At 45.5% G+C, this 21204-nt stretch overlaps 1 protein-coding gene across 1 annotated transcript in view; it reads right to left on the reverse strand.

Moving 5' to 3' along the window:
• Nucleotides 1–635: 635 nt before the first annotated feature.
• The window catches only part of LOC124606435 (spore wall protein 2-like), a 62832-nt gene continuing 42263 nt past the window's right edge, over nt 636–21204 (reverse strand). The window contains 1 exon segment of the mRNA XM_047138417.1: nt 636–997. Within this exon segment, the coding sequence (XP_046994373.1) occupies nt 636–997 (362 nt within the window).

The following is a 21204-nucleotide window of genomic DNA, read 5'->3' on the forward strand; positions in this document are numbered from 1 at the left end:
GCGAGCAATGTTGAAAAGATTTCCATCAGACCTCGTATGTAGATACACTCCCTCCTCACAGTCTTCAAAGGCAGATCTGAGCGGAAGGGGAAAGAAAATCCCAAATAATGTAGGAGCTAACAGACAACCCTGTTTCACACCGCTATTAACAGGGAATACTTCTGGTGTTTTACCGTTGAAGCAGATTGTTGCTTGTGTTTTCTCATGGAAAGAGACAATTATCTGTAGTAGTTTAGGTGGGCATCCAATCTTCTGCAGCGGTTTGAAAAGCCCATTTCTGCCCACTAAATCAAACGCTTTAACAAGGTCAATGAAAGCAATATAAAGTGGCCTCTGCTGCTCACGACATTTCTCTTGTAGCTGTGTTAAAGAGAAGATCATATCTACGGTTGATCGGCCGGGCCTAAAGCCACACTGAGATTCTGGATAGATTCTGGAAGCTAAGATTTGTAATCGCATTAGGATGACTCTTGCATAAGCTTTCCCGGCTACACTTACTAATGAAATGGCTTGGTAATAGTTACAATCACTTCTGTTCCCTTTCTGTTTATATAGAGTAACTATCCTCGAATTCCGCACACTCATCGGGACATAACCCTCTTCCCAGCTGGTTGTGATAAGTGAATATAAATGTTTTAGAAGAACAGACTTGTTATACTTAATAACCGCTGCAGGGATACCATCTTCACCTGGGGCCTTCCGTTAGCAAGAGAATCTGTTTCTCTACTAAGTTCTTCCATAGTAGGCATTGCATCTAGTTCTTCCATAACTGGCATTTGTTTGATGGCGTCACATGCATCCTTGCTAATTTCATTCTCGGCTGCATACAACTCGAGGTAGTGTTCAACCCAGCGTTCATTTTGTTTGCCTTCATCGGGTAATGACTTCACCTGTCCTGGACTTAAGAGGAGATTTTTTCTGACAGTTGGTCCAATTGCTTTCTTAATACCATCGTACATTGCCTTAGCATCCCCAGAATCGGCCGCTTTCTGTATACCTGCACATAAATTCAGCCAGTAGTTATTTGCGCATCTCCGGTTATTAATGTACCAGCGTTTCACATTTGCAACGGCTTTTCTTGCTGTTACATTAACCTGTGAACTTGCAACGTTAATCATTTAAATATGTTATATGGAAAAATTTCATTACTGTACATTAATTACGTCTTGATGTTGGGATTTTTTCCGTCAGAGTATTAGCCCTGACCCATGGCTTTCAGGATGTTCAGCGCTCCGAATTTTGTCGTGGAGTAGTGTCTGGGCGAGCTTCCGCCGCCGCCAAACTGGGAGCTTGGGAAGCCTTCTACACTTGTGTGCGCGCGCGCCTTGTTCGGCCGTGCAGGTCAGACCGCCACAGTGGCCGCCCTGGGCGGATGTGTGGCGCCGTGTCGGAACTTGGCGGCGGTTTCCCGGGAACGTCATTAAGGCGGGCGCCGCACATCGTTCGCTACGGGGCGGTTCGGCCGCACCGCAGCATCAGCAGCAGCGGGTAACAAGCCGGCTTGTTAGCGCCGAGTTGGCTCGGCGCGGCGCGGCGTTATGATCCGTGGAAGTCGCCCGCGGCCGTATTGCCGCACCAACAGCCGCCGCCGCCGGGCCGCACTGGCTGTCTCCCCCCACCCGCCGTCTCTGGCTTTTGCCGACGCTGTGCAGTCGGCGCACAAGATCGCACCATCTCTCCGTCCTCGTCTTCCCTACTCCCACTGTCATGACGCAAACGAGTGTTCCCTCCTCTCGACGTCATTCATTTTGCCAGATTCTAATACACGAAATACAGGGTGTAGAGAATTTAAACCGATAAACTCTGGGAGGTTGAGCCGGCCGGAGTAGCCGAGCGGTTCTAGGGGCTACAGTCTGGAACTGCGTGACCGCTAAGGTTGCAGGTTCAATCCTACCTCGGGCATGGATGTGTGTGATGTTCTTAGGTTAGTTAGGTTTAAGTAGTTCCAAGTTATAGGGGACTGATGACCTCAGCAGTTAAGTCCCATAGTGCCAGAGCCATTTCTGGGAGGATGTGGGGGACATCAAAACAAATATTTTTCCCTAATGTCATTTTTTCCTATGAGAAGTATTTAAACTGGTAGAGGAAGATTTGTCTGGCGGCAAATTAATTAAACCAACAAACACCGTTCCATTTTTTATGACCAAGAGACAACACATTAACACAACCCAATTTCTATTACAGTAGATTTTCAAAAATCCCTCCATTGACACGTAAACAAAGGTTACACCGTCGGATCATATTCTGTCTGACACGGGCAAAAGCCCCAGAAGTATCCTGAATTGTGTAAGTAGGCTGTAGGCTGTTTAGGTTTTTTTTATTGGTAACGCCACGTAGCGCTCTGTATGAAAATCACTGGCGGTGCTGTGTGCAGTCTGTGGCTGGTTAGCATTGTTGTAATATTCGCTATTGTAGTGTTGGGTAGTTGGATGTGAACAGCGCGTAGCGTTGCGCAGTTGGAGGTGAGCCGTCAGCAGTGGTGGATGTGGGGGGAGAGATGGCGGAGTTTTGAGAGCGGATGATCCGGACGTGTGTCCATCAGAGACAGTAAATTTGTAAGATAAATTTGTAAGACTGGATGTCATGAACTGCTACATATATTATGACTTTTGAACACTATTAAGGTAAATACATTGTTTGTTCTCTATCAAAATCTTTCATTTGCTAACTATGCCTATCAGTAGTTAGTGACTTCAGTAGTTAGTGACTTCAGTAGTTAGTGACTTCAGTAGTTAGTGACTTCAGTAGTTAGTGACTTCAGTAGTTAGTGACTTCAGTAGTTAGTGACTTCAGTAGTTAGTGACTTCAGTAGTTAGTGACTTCAGTAGTTAGTGACTTCAGTAGTTAGTGACTTCAGTAGTTAGTGACTTCAGTAGTTAGTGACTTCAGTAGTTAGTGACTTCAGTAGTTAGTGACTTCAGTAGTTAGTGACTTCAGTAGTTAGTGACTTCAGTAGTTAGTGACTTCAGTAGTTAGTGACTTCAGTAGTTAGAATCTTTTATTTAGCTGGCAGTATTGGCGCTCGCTGTATTGCAGTAGTTTGAGTAACGAAGATTTTTGTGAGGTAAGTGATTCATGAAAGATATAGGTTATTGTTAGTAAGGGCCGTTCTTTTGTAGGGATTATTAAAAGTCAGATTGCGTTGCGCAAAAAATATTGTGTGTCAGTTTAGTGTTGATCAGAATAAGTAAAGAGAGTAATGTCTGAGTACGTTCAGTTTTGCTCAGCTGTTTGAAAATCAAATAACGTAAGGGGTTTACCAGCACAGTAATTCAATAATTTTTCTAAGGGGACGTTTCAATTGTTCCTGCTGCTGCTACTACTATCCGAGCAACCAGATCGTCTTCTGATGCAACAGGAGTTGCGTAAACAAGGTTGTGCATCTCTTCTCACACAAAAAAATCCAGAGGGGACATATCTGGGGATCGAGCAGGCCATGGTACAGGACCACCTCTGCCAATCCATATTTCTCGGAATCGTCGGTCCAGGAATCGACGCACACGACGACTGAAATGCGCCGGCTCCTCGTCATGTTGGAACCACATGCGTTGTCTAGTAGGGAGCGGGACGTCTTGCAGCAATTCTGGCAATGCTCTGGCGAGAAAATTGTAATAGTGCTTGCCATTTAATGGCCTAGGTAGCAGATACTGCCCAATTAAACAGTCACCAACAATACCGACCCACACATTAACGAAAAACCGCACTTGATGAGCGCCAGTAACTGTGGCATGTGGGTTATCCTCACTCTAAACATGCGAATTGTGCATGTTGAAGACTTCATCACGCCCGAACGTTGCTTCATCGGTTAACAACACAGAGGATGGAAATGTAGGATGCATTTCACACTGTTCCAGGTACCACTGCGAAATCGGTGCCCTGGGTGGATAATCAACTAGTTCCAGGTTGTGGACACGCTGTAAAAGAAATGGACGTGACAATTGCTTTCGAAGGACTGTTCTTACATTCGTCTGATTAGTCCCCATGTTACGTGCAATTACACGCGTGCTGATTGAAGGATCCCGCTCAACATGTTTCAAGACAGCTTCCTCAAGTTGCAGCGTTCTTACCGTGCGACGGCGTCCCTGTCCAGGTAATCTGCTAAATGACCCGGTCTCACGCAGACGCTGCTACACAGCAGCAAAGGTCGTATGATGCGGGATACGGCGATTAGGATATTGTTGTTGATAAACTGGCTGTGCAGCTCGTCTGTTGTGGTGCGCTACGTAGTACGCACCAACCATATCAGTGTACTCACTCCAGGTGTATCGCTCCATTAGTAAACAGAGACAATGCACTACTACACTGGTGGACAGCAGTTGCCTACGCCGTCTAACAACTGAAGAGCGTAATACGGCTTCCACCGGTTTAAATAATCCTCATAGGAAAAAATGACATTAGGGAAAAATATTTGTTTTTATGTCCCCTACAACATCCCAGAGTTTGTCGGTTTAAATACTTTTCACCCTGTACACCCGCTACAACTGTCTTTTTCCTTTATTCTATTCTACTTCCTTACTACTTTCCCGTGGAAAACTTGCATTCACAACGCACAAATAAAATTTCATGCACGTATACGATGATGGACACCTGTACAATTTTCATAATTTTCATACTGTTGCTGTCAGTCGAATAGTTGTGGAACTGTCCACAGATCGCGGTCCCACATCAAAGACAGCAAAGCGAATCGGTACCACAGGCATTACCGAGAGCTCGCTGTATTTCTCAACGAAATATGGAAGGCACAACAGGAAACTACACCTTCCTCTCAGCACAGCAGTGCCCCTGCACTGAGGTCAATATGGAGCTAGGCAAGCAAGAGCTCAGCGCAGCTCAGCCCAGTACGAGACGTCAGCACCGTAGTATAGGAGCAACGTTGCAGTTCAAGTTTCTGGTGAAGTCGTTCATTTAAATGTAGGCCGACTTCAATATTCAGTAACAGTTCTAACTTATCAAGCAATCCTGTGGCAAAGAAGTGTGTCAGAGTTAAGTAAATCTTATATTCAAATGGCTCTGAGCACTATGGGACTTAACATCTGAGGGCATCAGTCCCCTAGAACTTAGAACTACTTAAACCTAAGGACATCACACACACCCATGCCCGAGGCAGGATTCGTACCTGCGACCGTAGCTGTAGAGCGGTTCAGGACTGTAGCGCCTAGAACCGCTCGGCCACGCCGGCCGGCAAATCTTACATTCATTTATGTAATAAATTAACCAGTAATTCGTCTGTCGTAGTTAAAACTGAACCAGAGCACTTAAAGAACCCACAGCTGTGATCGGGAGAAAGTAGTTTCTATTAGCCACAACAATAGTTAAGCTTTTTTCGTAAGTGAATTTATTACTGCCTACAAAATGTTTATTATAAACATTAGTCACCTACAGTGATATTAGTGGCTTTCCTAAACTATGGATTCTCACTTTTCAAGCATTTTTTTTTTTCATCCTGTACCCCTAAAGGTAGAACAGTCTGTTCGAGTGATGACGCACTGGAGAATCACATATTTTACAGTCAAACACCAGGCGAGCTGGTAGTAGGAGGGATGTGTCAGAACGAAAACAATCGATTCAGTCGATTAGTCGGAAACAATCGACTCATTCGGATGTAGTTTTACATATCGGTCGGATTTTCATTCAGTCTTTTGTGTGAAAGCAGCGTGTAGTAATTTCATTAACTGAACTAAAGCAGTGATATAAATACGTACAACCAGAGTACATATAATACTCTGTCGCCTCCCCACTCCCCCTTTCCCCCTCATTCCAGAAAGGATTGACTTAACCCAGGGACACCTGAGGACATCTCAGACGATACACGAAATTTAATATAAGCATTGCAGAGATTTCTTTAATCATGTACTGTGTGGACTAAATCTCCTTTCCTACATTTAAAACTGTTTAATATATTGCTGTGGATTAAATTTATCCAGATTCAATTAGCACAGAACTAATGAAGCTGATGTATCGTCGGGGATACACAGTTGAGGATGATGAAAGTTCTCTTAGGGATACATGAAGAAGAAACGAACATTGTCAAATTTTAGTGACTGTTTGCAATCAGTTTTACGGAAAAGATTTGATGATGTCTATTAATTAATATTATTTGAAACTAGTTCTTAAACATTCAGATATTTATTTGTGAGGAAGTTACATATGCTATACAGCGTGTCCCAGCAGGGATGGTCAGTATTCGCCAATATGACGGAAACGGTAATTTGAAGCAAAAAAGTTCAATAAACGCGGGCTGTAGAACGATGAGCCATCTTTCATCTTCTTTGATACTGTGAAACACATCTCTTCTACTGAACAAGTGCTGGTACTCATAAAGTATTCATTCTAGAGCCCATGTATACTAGACGTATTTGTTTTGAATGATCATTCCTGTCATACCTCGGACACACTCTATCGTGCAGAAAATTATCTTACTGAATACGTACGTGCAAATCATACCCATGCCCAGAAACCTGTTTACATTTTACAGCCTTTGAAAATAATCGTGTATATTGTTTCACGAGCATGCAGAAGTATTATACATATTCACACATTAGTGCTTCAGTTTCACAGTTAAGCGTATGTCTAGCCATCCCTATAAACCGTCTGTAACCAAGTTCGCACCCCTCTGCACCCCGACGAGCCACTATTGGAGTGTCTGATCTCCGGCGCATACAATTATGAGCGGAAGTATTCTATCATTTTGGCATTGTTAAATCATTATACTTAATTGAACGCTGTTCTCGTCTCTCGTCAGTGTTGTTATCGTCTCGATATTTGCTTTATTCAGTGCCAATAAGTAGTTTTAGTTGAAATTTTCGTCAATGTTTATGAATAGCCGCTTACTTCACAGTAAACTTTGAATCCGGGTAAAACGTCAAGATGCTAAAGATAAATTCAGTGCATACGATATACAGTAACTTAGAGAACGATTCATATTCTGAAACTATATTAATTAAAGGAACTAACGCGAAAAAAGAGGTCTGGGTAGTTATACTATATAATTAAAAACCAAGAGGTTATGTCAGCAAATAACTTAAGAAATCGTGTCTCACATTCTTTCTGTTCGCGCCGCGACATGTTATACCACGCTGGTCGTACACTCATATAGTGTGACGTGGCAACAACTAAAGCACCCAGGAATATTGCCGAACATGATCTTTTCGGTGGCTAGGTGGTGTTGTGTGGGGAGACATAATGTTACATTCTCGTACTGATCTGCAAATATTTGAACACGGTACACTCAACGGTCATTGTTATTATGGCACTGTACTCCTTCACCAAATGGGTCTTTTCAGAGGTGCAGTCAGCCCACACTTTATTTTTGTGGATGACAATGCGCGACCGCATCAGAGTACGCTGGTTGTCGGTTCGTTCGTTCGGTCGGTCGGTCTGTTTGTCTGTCTGTCTGTCTGTCAGTCTGTCTGTTTGCCGGTCGGTCGGTCGGTCGGTCGGGGGAGGGGACGAAATAGCGAGGTCATCGGTCCCAACGTATTAGGGAAGGATGGGGAAGGAAGTCGGCCGTGCCTTTTCAAAAGAACCATTTCAGCATTTGCATCCATGGTCATCAGTCCCCTAGAACTTAGAACTACTTAAACCTAACTAACCTAAGGACAGCACACAACACCCAGCCATCACGAGGCAGAGAAAATCCCTGACCCCGCCGGGAATCGAACCCGGGAACCCGGGCGTGGGAAGCGAGAACGCTACCGCACGACCACGAGATGCGGGCAAGCGATTTAGGGAAATCACCGTAAACTTAAATCAGGATACCGGATGCGGGTTTGAACCGTCGTCCTCCAGAATGCGAGTCCAGTGTGCTAACCACTGCCGCACCTCACTCGGTCATGCAGGTGGAGGAGCTTTTGTAACGAGAGAATACACGGCAAATTGGATGGCCTTCCCTTTCTGTCGACTTAAACTACCTAAATCCCATCGATCACATGGGGGATACGTTGGGGAGACATATTGCAGCATGTCCAGTTGCACCAACGACCATCCAGGAGTTGTCACACGCGTAGGTGGAGGAAGGAAATTCGTCACCACAGGAACTCTGCACCAAAGTTCTGACCAGCGTGGGGCACATTGGAAAAAATGCAGTGCTGTCCGTGGTGGTGATCACACACCGTATTAAGAACCATGTCCCGCCTTTTATACTGTACAGGGCACGATCATGAATCGTGGTGACTTCAGTGTAATTATTGTCTGAATAAAAGTGTCATTTCTACTGGTCTCGTTGCGTATTTCTTTCAGTTACATTCTGTACAATTCTGTAGCAGTTCGTACTACGTATGGTCCAAGTTTCATTGAGCTATGTTAGTATGCAATGACACATACTGCGAGATTTACTTCGGTCCTTACATTTTGCACACCAGTGTATATAATTTCCAATGGAAACCGGCCGTACCAGTCAAGGAGAAGTCAGAAGAAGGAATGTAATTTTAGACAATCCATTGAACAAGGCACTGTGCATTTCTGATTAAAACTTCTGGGCTAAGAGACCGTAGTTGATTAGTATAAATTCTTCCTGTTGACGTTTCGTTGCCAATTGCGAACGTCATCTTCCGAGATGAGCCATCGAATGGCTGCTAGGCCGTGGAGGTCCCGCTTATACAGAGCGCCTACATTGAAACAACGAAAAGAAGTGTTAATACCGGCCTAACCGAACACAAAAGAAACTGTCTCTTGGGCACACCGCCGGCCGGTGTGGCCGAGCGGTTTTAGGCGCTTCAGCCTAGAACCGCGCGACTGCTACGGTCGCAGGTTCGAATCCTGCCTCTGGCATGGATGTGTATGATGTCCTTAGGTTAGTTAGGTTCAAGTAGTTCTAAGTTCCAGGGGACTAATGCCCTCAGATGTTAAGTCCCATAGTGCTCAGAGCCGTTTGAACCATTTTTTTTTTCTTGGGCACACCGACAAATCGGCTATAGCGGAACAAAATGGTTCAAACGGCTCTGAGTACTATGGGACTTAACATCTGAGGTCATCAGTCCCCTAGATCTTAGAAATACTTAAACCTAACTCATCTAAGAACAGCACATACATCCATGCCTGAGGCAGGATTCGAACCTGCGACCGTAGCGGTCGCGCCGTTCCAGACCAAAGCGCCTAGAACCGCACGGCCACAACGGCCGGCTATAGCGCAACATGTTTTCGAACAGGATGATCGTGAAATACAAGTTAGTGAGACGAGCGTACTAGCTAAGATATGTCATTATCATGCACGTATGTACAGAGAAGCCATAGAGATCTACAGGGTGGCGCACGAAATGTGTTATCATTTTGTTTTTGAATATAAACTTTATTGTCAATACAAATTGAAAGGAACATATACTACAAGGAAGAGCCGTCCACGGAGATTTGTTCTAACTCAGCACATGCTCAGTATGTCCACCATTTCGTTTCCTAACTTCCTTCAAACGAACACTGAAGCTAGTAATTACCATACGGCACATGTCTTTGCAGTACGTGGCCTTGCTCCATCTTGCATGAAGCACTGCGTGTTGAATGGCAAGGCAGTAGCAAGAAGCTGTGGAATGAAGCTATTGCGAAGCATGCTGAAATAACGCTGGCTGTTCACAGTTTCTTCAAAGAAAAAGGGTGCGATATGTCCGTGACTGGAAATTGCTGCCCACGCTGTAATCCTCGGAGCATAATGTTGTCGTTTATGAAGCACCTGTGGGTTCTCAGTGGCCCAAAAGCGTACATGTTGTTTGTGAACCACACCGTCTAAATTAAAATGCGCCTCGTGTGAAAACCAAACGTTGTTGAGAGTTTCTTCCCTATCCTCTGCCCACTGAGCAAACAGAAGTCTGCTGCTTGCGTTCTTCAGTGAGCTTCTGTGCACAGGTCATCTTGTATAGTTACATATGGAGGTCACTTTTAAGAATGCGTTGAACGGAGCGTCTGCATATTCGCAGTTGCACTGCTGCCTTTCTACATGGTTTCTCGGGACTTCTCTGTACAGCAACTCGTACCGCTTCAATATTCCCCGGCGAACAAACAGGCTTAGGCCGAGGTCGCTTCGCTTCCAATACTGTTCCCTCCTGTACAAATTTATCGTACAACTTGTGGATGGTCTTCTTGCAAGGGACCCATCGTGTGTTAAATTGTTGTCGAAAATGCCTCACAACAAGGCTTTTCGTTTCATGAGAAAGTAACACAATTGCCGATCGTTGCTGTGTCGTCAGTCTTCCATTGACAGCCATTGCTGCTTACTAGTCTCCTAGCGGCAGTATCGTGAATTACACGTCATTTCGTAACTCATTTGTTTTTGCGAGCTCTGCTGGTACTGCTGTAGAGATCCCAGCGGAATATCTAATGTGCGCCGTAAATTGTGAAACCAACAATTGGTAACACATTTAGTGCGCCACCCTGTATAAACACCACAATAATTGTAACAGAAAAGAAGGCTTAAAGTTAGATAATATACGTCGCTCAACTTTGTACTAACGATGTGACAATCGATTACCTTTGGTCGAGAGTAATGGCGTTAGTCGGAGATAGTTTTACTGTCTACACCCCGTGGTTAGTGGTGGCGCCCTCTATGCGCTCTATATAAACGACACCTCCATGGTCTAACAGCCAGTCGTTGGCTCACCTCGGAAGATGTTTTTCGCAGTTGGCAACGAAACGTCAGGAGGAAGAATTTGTACTGTGCGACCACGGCCTCTCGGCTCGGAAGTTTTAATTGATGAAGACGGGTGGCCGTGAAAGCATACACGTTATGACAAGGCACTGTGCAGCTGGGTTGACAGCTCGGATCAGGCAGTCGGTCACAACAGTGTTTGTGTAACGCTTCGGAGAAGACGAGGCGCTAACAAAGTGCGAGGGTATCGCACCATCTGCGCCAAGTGTTGCGTCCACGTGCCCAATTCAGGGCATTCCTCAAGCAATGAAGACTAATTAGGGGCCAAGCCGTTTCGCAACCGCGGCGATCCGTCCGGACGCTACCCTCCGAGGCGAGGCGATTCGCGCAGATTGCGGCGTGACTCACGCGGGCGCGGACGCCGCGTCAACCCCGCCACGACCCGCGACGGCTTGGCGGGAGGGGGACCCAGGCGAACAGCGGCGAGCGCTGCAGGAAGTATGACTGACAGGCGAGAACTGCGCGGGCGGTTGTTGTGGGCTTGTTGGATGCTTCTCAGTGCTAGTTGTTAATCAGTAAATCACCAACTATTCAAAGAATACAGAGACTCGCAACGCTAACGTTCATTAAAATTCCCTCAGGCTTCCGACCGCGACGACGAATCACTAAAATACCACGAGTTTTTGACCAGATACTCATTGCCCATTCTCAGGAGGGAATAACTACTATTAGCCTACTTATAATGTAGTACAGTGAGGCAATTACTGAACTATATGAAAAAAAGTAAATTAGTTACAAACTACGGCGTGCACACACTTTATTCACCATACAAACGTCACTACAAATATTCGGATTTACGTTACGACGTGTTCCATATGCCTGCTATCACTGGCGACGATGTGGCGCAGACGAATAGCGAAATTCTGCGTCACCCGCTGAAGTGTCGGAACATTGATGCTGTCGACGACTTCCTGAATGGCTCGTTTTCAGCTCAGCAATGGTTTTGGGGTTATTTCTGTACATCTTCCAGAATGAGATTTTCACTCTGCAGCGGAGTGTGCGCTGATATGAAACTTCCTGGCAGATTAAAACTGTGCGTCCGACCGAGACTCGAACTCGGGACCTTTGCCTTTCGCGGGCAAGTGCTCTACCATCTGAGCTACCGAAGCACGACTCACGCTCGGTCCTCACAGCTTCACTTCTGCCAGTATCTCGTCTCCTACCTTCCAAACTTTACAGAAGCTCTCCTGCGATGTCCTTTATATAGTCCTACAAACAGGAGTCGCCTGTGTTCAGATCCGGAGAATATGACGGCCAATCAAGGCCTTTGCCAGTGGCCTCTGGGTACTCCAGAGCCAAAATGCGGTCCGCAAAGTGCTCCTCCAGTACATAAGTACCTGTGAAACCTTCCCGTCTCCTCTATATCTCTTTTCTTACGCAACCTTCCCTTTTACAATAACCTATGAAACCTTCCCTTTTACAATAACCTATGAAACCTTCCCTTAGGATTTCTAATAATAACAAATGAAATCTTCCCTTTGAAATTAATTCTCTTTCTCAATTTTAGGATACAAATTTAAATGTTGCTTATTTAAAGTTATTTTCTAATTATTTCGACGAAACATAGAATGTGTCGCAATCGTGGCCCTCAGTCGTTACCTGCAATAACTCAAAACTGTTCCTTACCTTTTTCACTGTTACTGCATCGCCATCTGACTACTACATCGAACTGCGACATGAATATACTTACTCTGTTTTACTATACTCTATTAGCTGCTGGTGGACTGTCATAATAAGTGGCTGTATTTATTACCAAAGCTGACGTTATTCTTTAATAGCAAAGCTGACGTTATTGTTTAATTAATTTGACTGAAGTTACGTAATTCATAGTTAAACTCTTTCTTGACAACAATAAAATTTTGCAAAGTTTTACGTTGATGGTTTTTGAGATGGATTATAATCAGTAATGCAATATTGCTGGCAAAAATTAATTATATTATGAATGAAATGATTTTACAAACGTTCAAAGGGGACTTACTTTTTACAATAATCTTACAACTAGCATTGCGCAAACATACTTTCAGTAGTCATGAGTGTTTAAAAAAAATAATTCAATAATATTAATTCCTCTTATGATAATAGTTAGCTGATGTCTCTGTACATCCGTTTATAATCTCTTGTAAATCATAGCTGGTGGCTGGCAGGCACGCCGCGCCTGTCAACCTCTCGCTTCAGACCTGTAACCGACTCGCTTCCCATCTCGCTTACAACTGACTTCCTACGAACGCTAAAGTGCGGTCTCTCTTGCCAACAATACTTTGGTGCAGACATTTCCTGCTACCACAATTATTTCCAACATGACAAATTTAATTATTCCTACTTAATCCTATTAATAAAATATAAAAATTTTTCATAAATTGTGGTTTGACAATAGACAATAGAAATATACACGTCTTACACCTGCTTCGATGGGGTCGAGCTCCGTCTTGCATTAACCACATCTTTAAAAATCAGGATCACTTTGGAAAATGGGGATGAAATCATCTTCCAGAACCTTCACGTACCATTCAGTAGTCACCATGCCATGAAGGAATATCGTCTCGATTATTCCGTCACTAGACGTGGCACACCACACAGTCACTCGTAGAGGGGGAACAGACTTCACGATCGCGAATTGCGGATTCTCGGTCCCTCAAATGAGCCAAGTTTGCTTATTGACGAGCCCATCCAAATGAAAGTGGGCTTCGTAGCTAAACCAAACCATACAGTGCATACTAATTCCCGTCATGGGCCGCGACCAACCGTGCAGTTTGAACGTCCTAACGCAAACCGTTCATAAATTATGACTATTTTATTTCATATAGTTCAATAATTATCATTCTGTACATGATGAGTGAATAAAACTGGCCCAAAAATGTTTCTTTCTCCTTGAGATAGGCAATCTAACTTACATCATCCTCACCCAGGACAGATGATTAATTTGGTTTCATATTTTAAGGTGCGTGATGTATTTTCTGGACGAGTTTTGTTTTGTCCACCCTGTACATCCAAGGTGATAGCTGTGACGTCACTGTCGCTCCTGCGTGCTCGCCGTGTAAATGTTGTGTAACTACTGTACAATCGGTTTCGGGTAACCGTAGGGGGGCAGAGGAGGGGAGGGGAGGGGGCGGCGGCGGCGGCGGCGGCAAGAGGGCTTGTCCAGCCTGGAGATAATGGGCGGGTCATTCCGTAATCCTCCAAAATTCCTTGTGCTCTTCGAATGTTGCTTGAACGGGTGTAGACATGTTAAGTACGTGGAGTCCCTCCATCATGTCACGAAGCCAATACCTAATGGGGAGATGGTGTGTGACGAAAGTGACGGACTTCAAGTGTAATTGAAGACAAGTTACGTTTGTTAGCGTTTCTTCTGACAAACTGAATTTGAAGTGCACTTCTGTTTCGTTATTTTGCTGATTATTGGCGGAAGTTGCTAGGAGGCTCCTTGAGGCGGTGTTTGGAGTGTCTGCGGCGTACATTTTCCAGTCCAGTTCTCTGACCTCGTAATCATTTTGTGACCTCGTAATCATTTTGAAAGTAGTTTGATAGTTACAGGAATTCAATTATTGAACTTGGGGTAGAGAGAAGTTTAACCCTCTCACGTTGGTCGAATCGAGCCTGGTGACCCTCACTTAGGCAGACATTATAAGTGCAGTAGTGCAGAGAATTAACTGAGAGACACAAAAAAATCGATTGCATACTTCCCTTAGTTTCTCTCGCGTGCCACACGTTGCTCAAAGAGTGCGTGAATTCTGGCTGCGGACGTGACTGGGACACCGAAAGGCGCTTCGCATTATCCGAACACGGTCGAAGGGAACGTTTCAAATGTATCGCCTTGTACGGATGGGCATTAGAGATGTTTTCGCCTACACTGCCACACAACATCCGCGTAGCTGAGTACGCTTTGCAGCACGGTCGCGGGAGCAAGTTCCACAACGCCTTCGCTGTGGCTCGCAGTAACGGCTTTTGGGATAGGGTAATTAAAGAAGACATTTAAATAAAAATTACAGACGGCGCTTATAACAGAGACTTTGGTCTACAGGTTGTTGTGACTGTGGATTCAGCGATCGCGAGGTTGAAGCGGGCGCACTGGACACGTGTAGTGATGTCGTGGGAACCAGTGACGTCACACCCAGTAGCGTCTCTAGATACGGGCGTACCGGCAGCCCAGCAGCAGTCATTCCCACTTAATAATGGTCAAAGAGTACTTGTCGCGGCATTTTAACAACGTGATGCATATGAAAGTACCAGGAAGTGAAAATATTACGATATTTCTGTGCTTTTGTTAAGGAGAACGGTGCAGTGTTACTTCAGACACACACGCCAGCGTTGTTCCTGACGATATATCGTATTATTAAAATTTCGAGGCTGTACGTCCACCAACATTTAATTCGTCCTACATGCACGTCGAGAACAGTCTGTTAGTCTATGAAGGTAAAATTAGAGATATTCGAAGTTGTATGGACGCTTACTCATTATCTGCGACTGGAGCAGGAAATGGGTGAACTGATTTTGTGTGTGTCTGTGTGTGGTAGGTGGGAGGGGGTCATACTCACAACCAGTGGTGATGTCGTAGTTAGAGTTAAGAATGGTTCAAATGGCTCTGAGCACTATGCGACTTAACTTCTGAGGTCATCAGTCACCTAGAACTTAGAACTAATTAAACCTAACCAACCAAAGGACATCACACACATCCATTCCGGCCGCGGTGGTCTCGCGGTTCTAGGCGCGCAGTCCGGAACCGTGCGACTGCTACGGTCGCAGGTTCGAATCCTGCCTCGGGCATAGATGTGTGTGATGTCCTTAGATTAGTTAGGTTTAAGTAGTTCTAAGTTCTAGGGGACTGATAACCACAGCAGTTGAGTCCCATAGTGCTCAGAGCCATTTGAACACACATCCATGCCCGAGGCAGGATTCGAACCTGCGATCGGAGCGGTCGCTCGGCTCCAGATTGTAGCGCCTAGAACCGGAAGCCGACTCCGGCCGGCTGTAGTTAAGAATCACGTAAAAGCAAAACAGGAGGGCGTCGTGAACTACGCTAAAAATTATCAGAAGTCTCCGTTTCTAATGACCTGATCGTCGACCAGTATGCGCCCTTCGTCTTTCTCCCGTTAGATGGTGTAATGTAACAAACCGAGAGCAGATAATTCAGCATTCGATACCACCAAATATACTACCCAAGCCATATTTTGTTACGTTTGCAAAAGCTCTGGCTACCGACTTATGTACACAAATATGTTAACTGCTGATCGGTGTGTTGTTCTTGAACACAAACGCCGGCCGAAGTGGCCGTGCCGTTAAAGGCGCTGCAGTCTGGAACCGCAAGACCGCTACGGTCGCAGTTTCGAATGCTGCCTCGGGCATGGATGTTTGTGATGTCCTTAGGTTAGTTAGGTTTAACTAGTTCTGAGTTCTAGGGGACTAATGACCTCAGCAGTTGAGTCCCATAGTGCTCAGAGCCATTTGAACCATTTTTGAACACAAACGTTAGAATGAAATGCAGAGGTTCCATCAGTATACCGGATAAATGTTATCAATTAAAACAGAAGTGCATACGAAAATTAACACGTCACGTGAAAATCTGCAATCCTGTATCGTACCATAATTGTTAGCAATGAAATTATGATATTTTCTTTGTTTGAGATTTTAATAACTCTAATCTGTTAAACATACTGTTTTCCCAACGTTAACTAAAATTTCTCCACACTGTCGAAACGTACACGTTCGTCGTACGTCCCACATTGATTTATGCGGTTATTTCACGCAGTGTTGCTTGTCTGTTAGCACTGACAATCCTACGCAAACGCCGCTGCTCTCAGTCGTTAATCGAAGGCCGTCGGTCAGTGCGTTATCCGTGGCAAGTGGTATGCCTGACATTTGGTATTATCAACACACTCTCGACACTGCGGATCTCGGAGTACTGAATTCCCTAACGATTTCCGAATTGGCATGCCACATGCGTCTAGCTCCAACTACCATTCCGTGTTCAGAATCTATTAAACTCCCGTTGTGCGGCCATAATTACGTCGGAAACCTTTTTACACCAATCACCTGGGTACAAATGGCTGCTCTGCCAAAGCACAGCCGCGTTATACGAGGTGCGGCTAGAAAAAAACCGGACTGACGCTGGAAAAAACATTTGTTTACAATTATTTACAATTCCATGTTATCTCCTTCAATGTACTCTCCTCCTCGGTCTCTACACCGCTCCATACGAATTTTCCACTGTTCATAGCAATGCTGCAGATCATTTTCGGTAAGTCCATACATTACTTCCGTCGCTTTTTCTTTTACTGCTTCAACAGTCTCAAATCTAGTTCCTTTCAAAGCTGACTTGACTTTAGGGAAAAGAAAAAAGTCACAGGGGGCCAAATCAGGTGAGTAGGGTGGATGATCTAAGATGGGAATGTTGTGTTTTGCCAAAAACGTCTTCACTGACAACGCACTGTGAGCTGGGGCATTGTCTTGGTGAAGGATCCATGACTTTTTTCTCCACAAATCGTTCCGTTTTCTCCGTACTCGCTCACGTAGGGTAGCCAGGACGCTAATGTAGTAATGCTGATTCACTGTTTGTCGCTCTGGTACCCAATCAATGTGCACAATCCCTTTGATGTCAAAAAAAACAATCATCTTGCCTTGAATTTCGATTTTGACATTCGTGCTTTTTTTTGTCGTGAAGAACCAGGAGTTTTCCAATGCATCGATTGGCGTTTAGTTTCGGGATCGTAAGTAAAAAACCACGATTCATCGCAAGTAATAACATTTTGTAAGAAGGTGGGATCACTTTCAATGTTTTCCAGGATGTCAGAACAAATCATTCTTCGGCGTTCCTTCTGTTCAATTGTGACCCACTTTGGAACCATTTTTGAACACACTTTGTTCATGTTGAAACTTTCATGAAGAATCTGCCTAACACTTTCCTTGTCAACTCCTGTTAACTCAGACACTGCTCTGATTGTTAAACGGCGATCTTGTCGAACAAGTTTACCGATTTTTTCAATGTTTGCATCAGTTTTTGCTGACAATGGTCTGCCAGTGCGAGTGTCATCACTGGTGTCTTCGCGGCCATCTTTAAATCGTTTAAACCACTCAAACACTTGTGTTCGCGATAAACAATCATCGCCGTCCACTTGTTGTAACATTACAAACGTTTCACTTGCAGATTTTCCTAGTTTGAAACAAAATTTGATGTTAACACGCTGTTCTTTCTGTACACTCAACATTTTCCGACGCACAGACAAAACGTCAACTACTTAAAACAGACGCCACGGGCAGACTGAGTGCAGGAGGCAGATGAAACTCGAGCAGTAGGCGGAGCGAGAGTCACGTGACAGGCCACGCGACTTTCAGCCTTATTGCATTCGTTTTATTGTTTCACCAGTACTAGTCCGGTTTTTTTCTAGCCACACCTCGTATGTTGTGTGCGCGATACTACCTCCATGTGTGTATACCGAGCGAGGTGGTGCAGTGGTTATCATACTGTACTCGCATTCGGGAGGACAACAGTTCAATCCCGCGTCTGGCCATCCTGATTTAGGTTTTCCGTGATTTCCCTTAACCGCTTCAGGCAAATACTGGGATTGTTCTTTTGAAAGTTCAGGCCAACTTCCCTAATCCTCTTGGACTGATCTCCTCGCTCTTTGGTCCCCTCCCGTAAACCAACCAACCAACTAGATGTGTGTATCGCTTTCCCGTGATAATTGTCACCTCAGTGTAGATGTTCGGAGTGATACCAGTCGAGGAGGACAGGCTGTGCTGGCCTGCACTTCAGTTTCGGTGCGTGTTGTGGTAATTGCAGGGGGCAGAGAGGCGACAAGGCGCCCACTCGGTAGGCAGGCGGGAGGCTGCACGTGCGCCGTGTCCGCCGCGCCACAGCCGGCTGGTGATCACAGGGCGGCCCGCCTCTGCTTTTTGCCGGCTCTGCCTCTCTTCTCTTCCCTCCTCTCCTCGCGCAGCGCCCCCTCTCGCTGCCTAATTACGCTCCGCTCGCTAAACGGGCCCGCGACTCGTCAGCTGGTCATCAACCCGGGAAAACGAAACGCCGACACGCTCGCTACCTGCTTTTCACGGCCGCCAGCGCTTCTGGACGGCCCCGGTAGCGATCGCCATTCTTACATCGGGAATCGCTGCTTTCCATCTCCCCTTCGCAGTTCCTGATTAGCGTTTCGCGGAGTTCGGGTAAATAGCCGAGTCGCGATTCTCCGATGTCTCATCTGGACCCGTTCTCCCAATCGCTTCTACGTCAGGGCTACCTTGTGGAGTTGAAATCAACGCCCGGATTTCAGTTAACGAAGACTGATCAGAGCTGAGTGCACAGTACACGTATCGGTCGATGGAAATGCAGATGGCTCAGTACGTTTAAGGGCAAATGAACTGCTGTTGCCATAAAAGCACTTCCGTGTTCACACTGACCCCAAAAGTTATAGGGTAGACAGTTTCTTCATGAGGTTGACGCTGATGGTTAAGTAATCGTCAACATATCTTAATTTAGCTTTTCATAGATTTCCACAGAGGACAGTGCACATCTAGGATGGTTGTAGATAACTTGAAATAGAGTTCAAACCATAGAGAACTGTGTTTGGTGGCAAGAAATCGAAGTGCCAAAACTAACCTCATCACCACTGATAAATTGCTTCTACACACCGTAACAGCTAAAGGGTCGCTTATTTCAAACACCAAAGTTTTACATCTACACAGATAATGCGCAAGCCGTAGTGCGGTGCGTGGTGGAGGGTACTCTTTACCACTCCTTGTCGTTCCCCTTCCTTTTCCACTCGCAAATAGAACGAGGGGAAAACGACTGTCTATATGCCCTCATATGAATTCTAATTTCTCGTATCTTAGCTATGTAGTCCTTAAGCGCAATGCATGCTGGCGGCAGTAGAATCTTTCGGCAGTCAGCTTCAAATGCCGGCTCTCTAAATAGTGTTTCTTGAAAAGTACGTTGCCTTCCCTCCAGGCATTCCCATCCGAGTTCCCGTAACGTCTTTGTAACACCTGCCTAATGTTCGAACCTACCAGTAGCAAATCTAGCAGGCCGCCATTGCGACGCAGAAGTTGGAAATTTTTTCGCAAAGTTTGCCTACAATGTTTCTCTGTAATGATGCGAAAGCGTGCCGCCGTGCGACCTCACTCACGGGCTCAGCGACGTTACAAACGGCAAGGTGGTGTTGTTCAAATGTGTGTGAAATCTTATGGGACTTAACTGCTAAGGTCATCAGTCCCTAAGCTTACACACTACTTAACCTAAATTATCCTAAGGACAAACACACACGCCCTTGCCCGAGGGAGGACTCGAACCTCCGTCGGGACCAGCCGCACAGTCCATGACTGCAGCGCCTAGACCGATCGGCTAATCCCACGCGGCGGGCAAGGTGTACAGGCGAAAAAAAGGCAAGAGGTCAAAAGTTCATATGAGATGCTAGGTGGGTTCATGATATCATGTTGGCACCTAATTTCACCACAATTCTGTCCAAGTCCACCAAGGACGTGTCACGGGACGCTAAGGTCGTAACACCCCGTCTTACCCACATCTCAGGCCTTCGTAAAAGACGCTTCTGTGATGGAGGTCAGAGACGCGATACCGAGACTAGATGTCAGGCAGTACCCGAGGAAAATATTTCAGAGACACCGCTGCCTGGAATGGACACGAAAAGGCCCCAGTGGATAGCATAATGAAACAACTCCTTCCCCTGGGACGTTGATTCCTACATAATTTATCAGCCGAAAACGACAGTTTGCAGTGCCATTCCTGAAAATCTTTAACGCTGCTGATACTCTTGTCCCCCCTCCCCTCCTCCTCTTGCAATTCGACCCTTCTCTAAGGACATACTCGACCTGCAACCCCACTGAACGTAATCGCAACCCTTTGGAGTTTATTGCGACCGTAAGTTTTGCTCTCGCTTACTAGGTGGAACCGCTAGGGACCGTTTAAAATCCTTCGATGAAATCTGAACGTGATCCGAGGCAGTAAAAGGTGTTACGCTTTTCTATCACTCCTGTTTCGCGTTCTCTTGTCGCGTGATGAAAGGGGGAGCGGGATGCAGCATTGACACACAGATTAATAAAACAGTAAAGTGTAACTCTAACACCCGATAACATGGCAACAACCTTGGTATCATCCGCGCACCGTTGTTGGGCGCTGTAAATCCTTGTACAGGCAGCCATTCGCTGATTGCTAGGAGCCGATGTGACAGCCATCCCTTCCGATACTCATAACATTTCACAGGGTTCAAATGGCTCTGAGCACTGTGGGGCTTAACTACTGTGGTCATCAGTCCCCTAGAATTTAGAACTACTTAAACCTAACTAACGTAAGGACATCACACACATCCATGCCCGAGGCAGGATTCGAACCTGCGACCGTAGCGGTCACGCGGTTCCAGAGTGTAGAGCCTAGAACCGCACGGCCACTCCAGCCGGCATTTCACAGGGAACCAGCAGGCGCTGGTTCAGCGCTACTCAGGTGAGTGATGTCGAAATGGTTGCCTGTTACACCGACACCTAAGAATCAGTTTTGGTTTCAAACAGTCCGTATGGTTCCATCTTGTACACTAGAGCAAAAATTACGGTCTACATCCCAAAGCGGTGCGATC

This window comes from Schistocerca americana, chromosome 3, assembly GCF_021461395.2.
Source record: "Schistocerca americana isolate TAMUIC-IGC-003095 chromosome 3, iqSchAmer2.1, whole genome shotgun sequence".
NCBI lineage: Eukaryota > Metazoa > Arthropoda > Insecta > Orthoptera > Acrididae > Schistocerca > Schistocerca americana.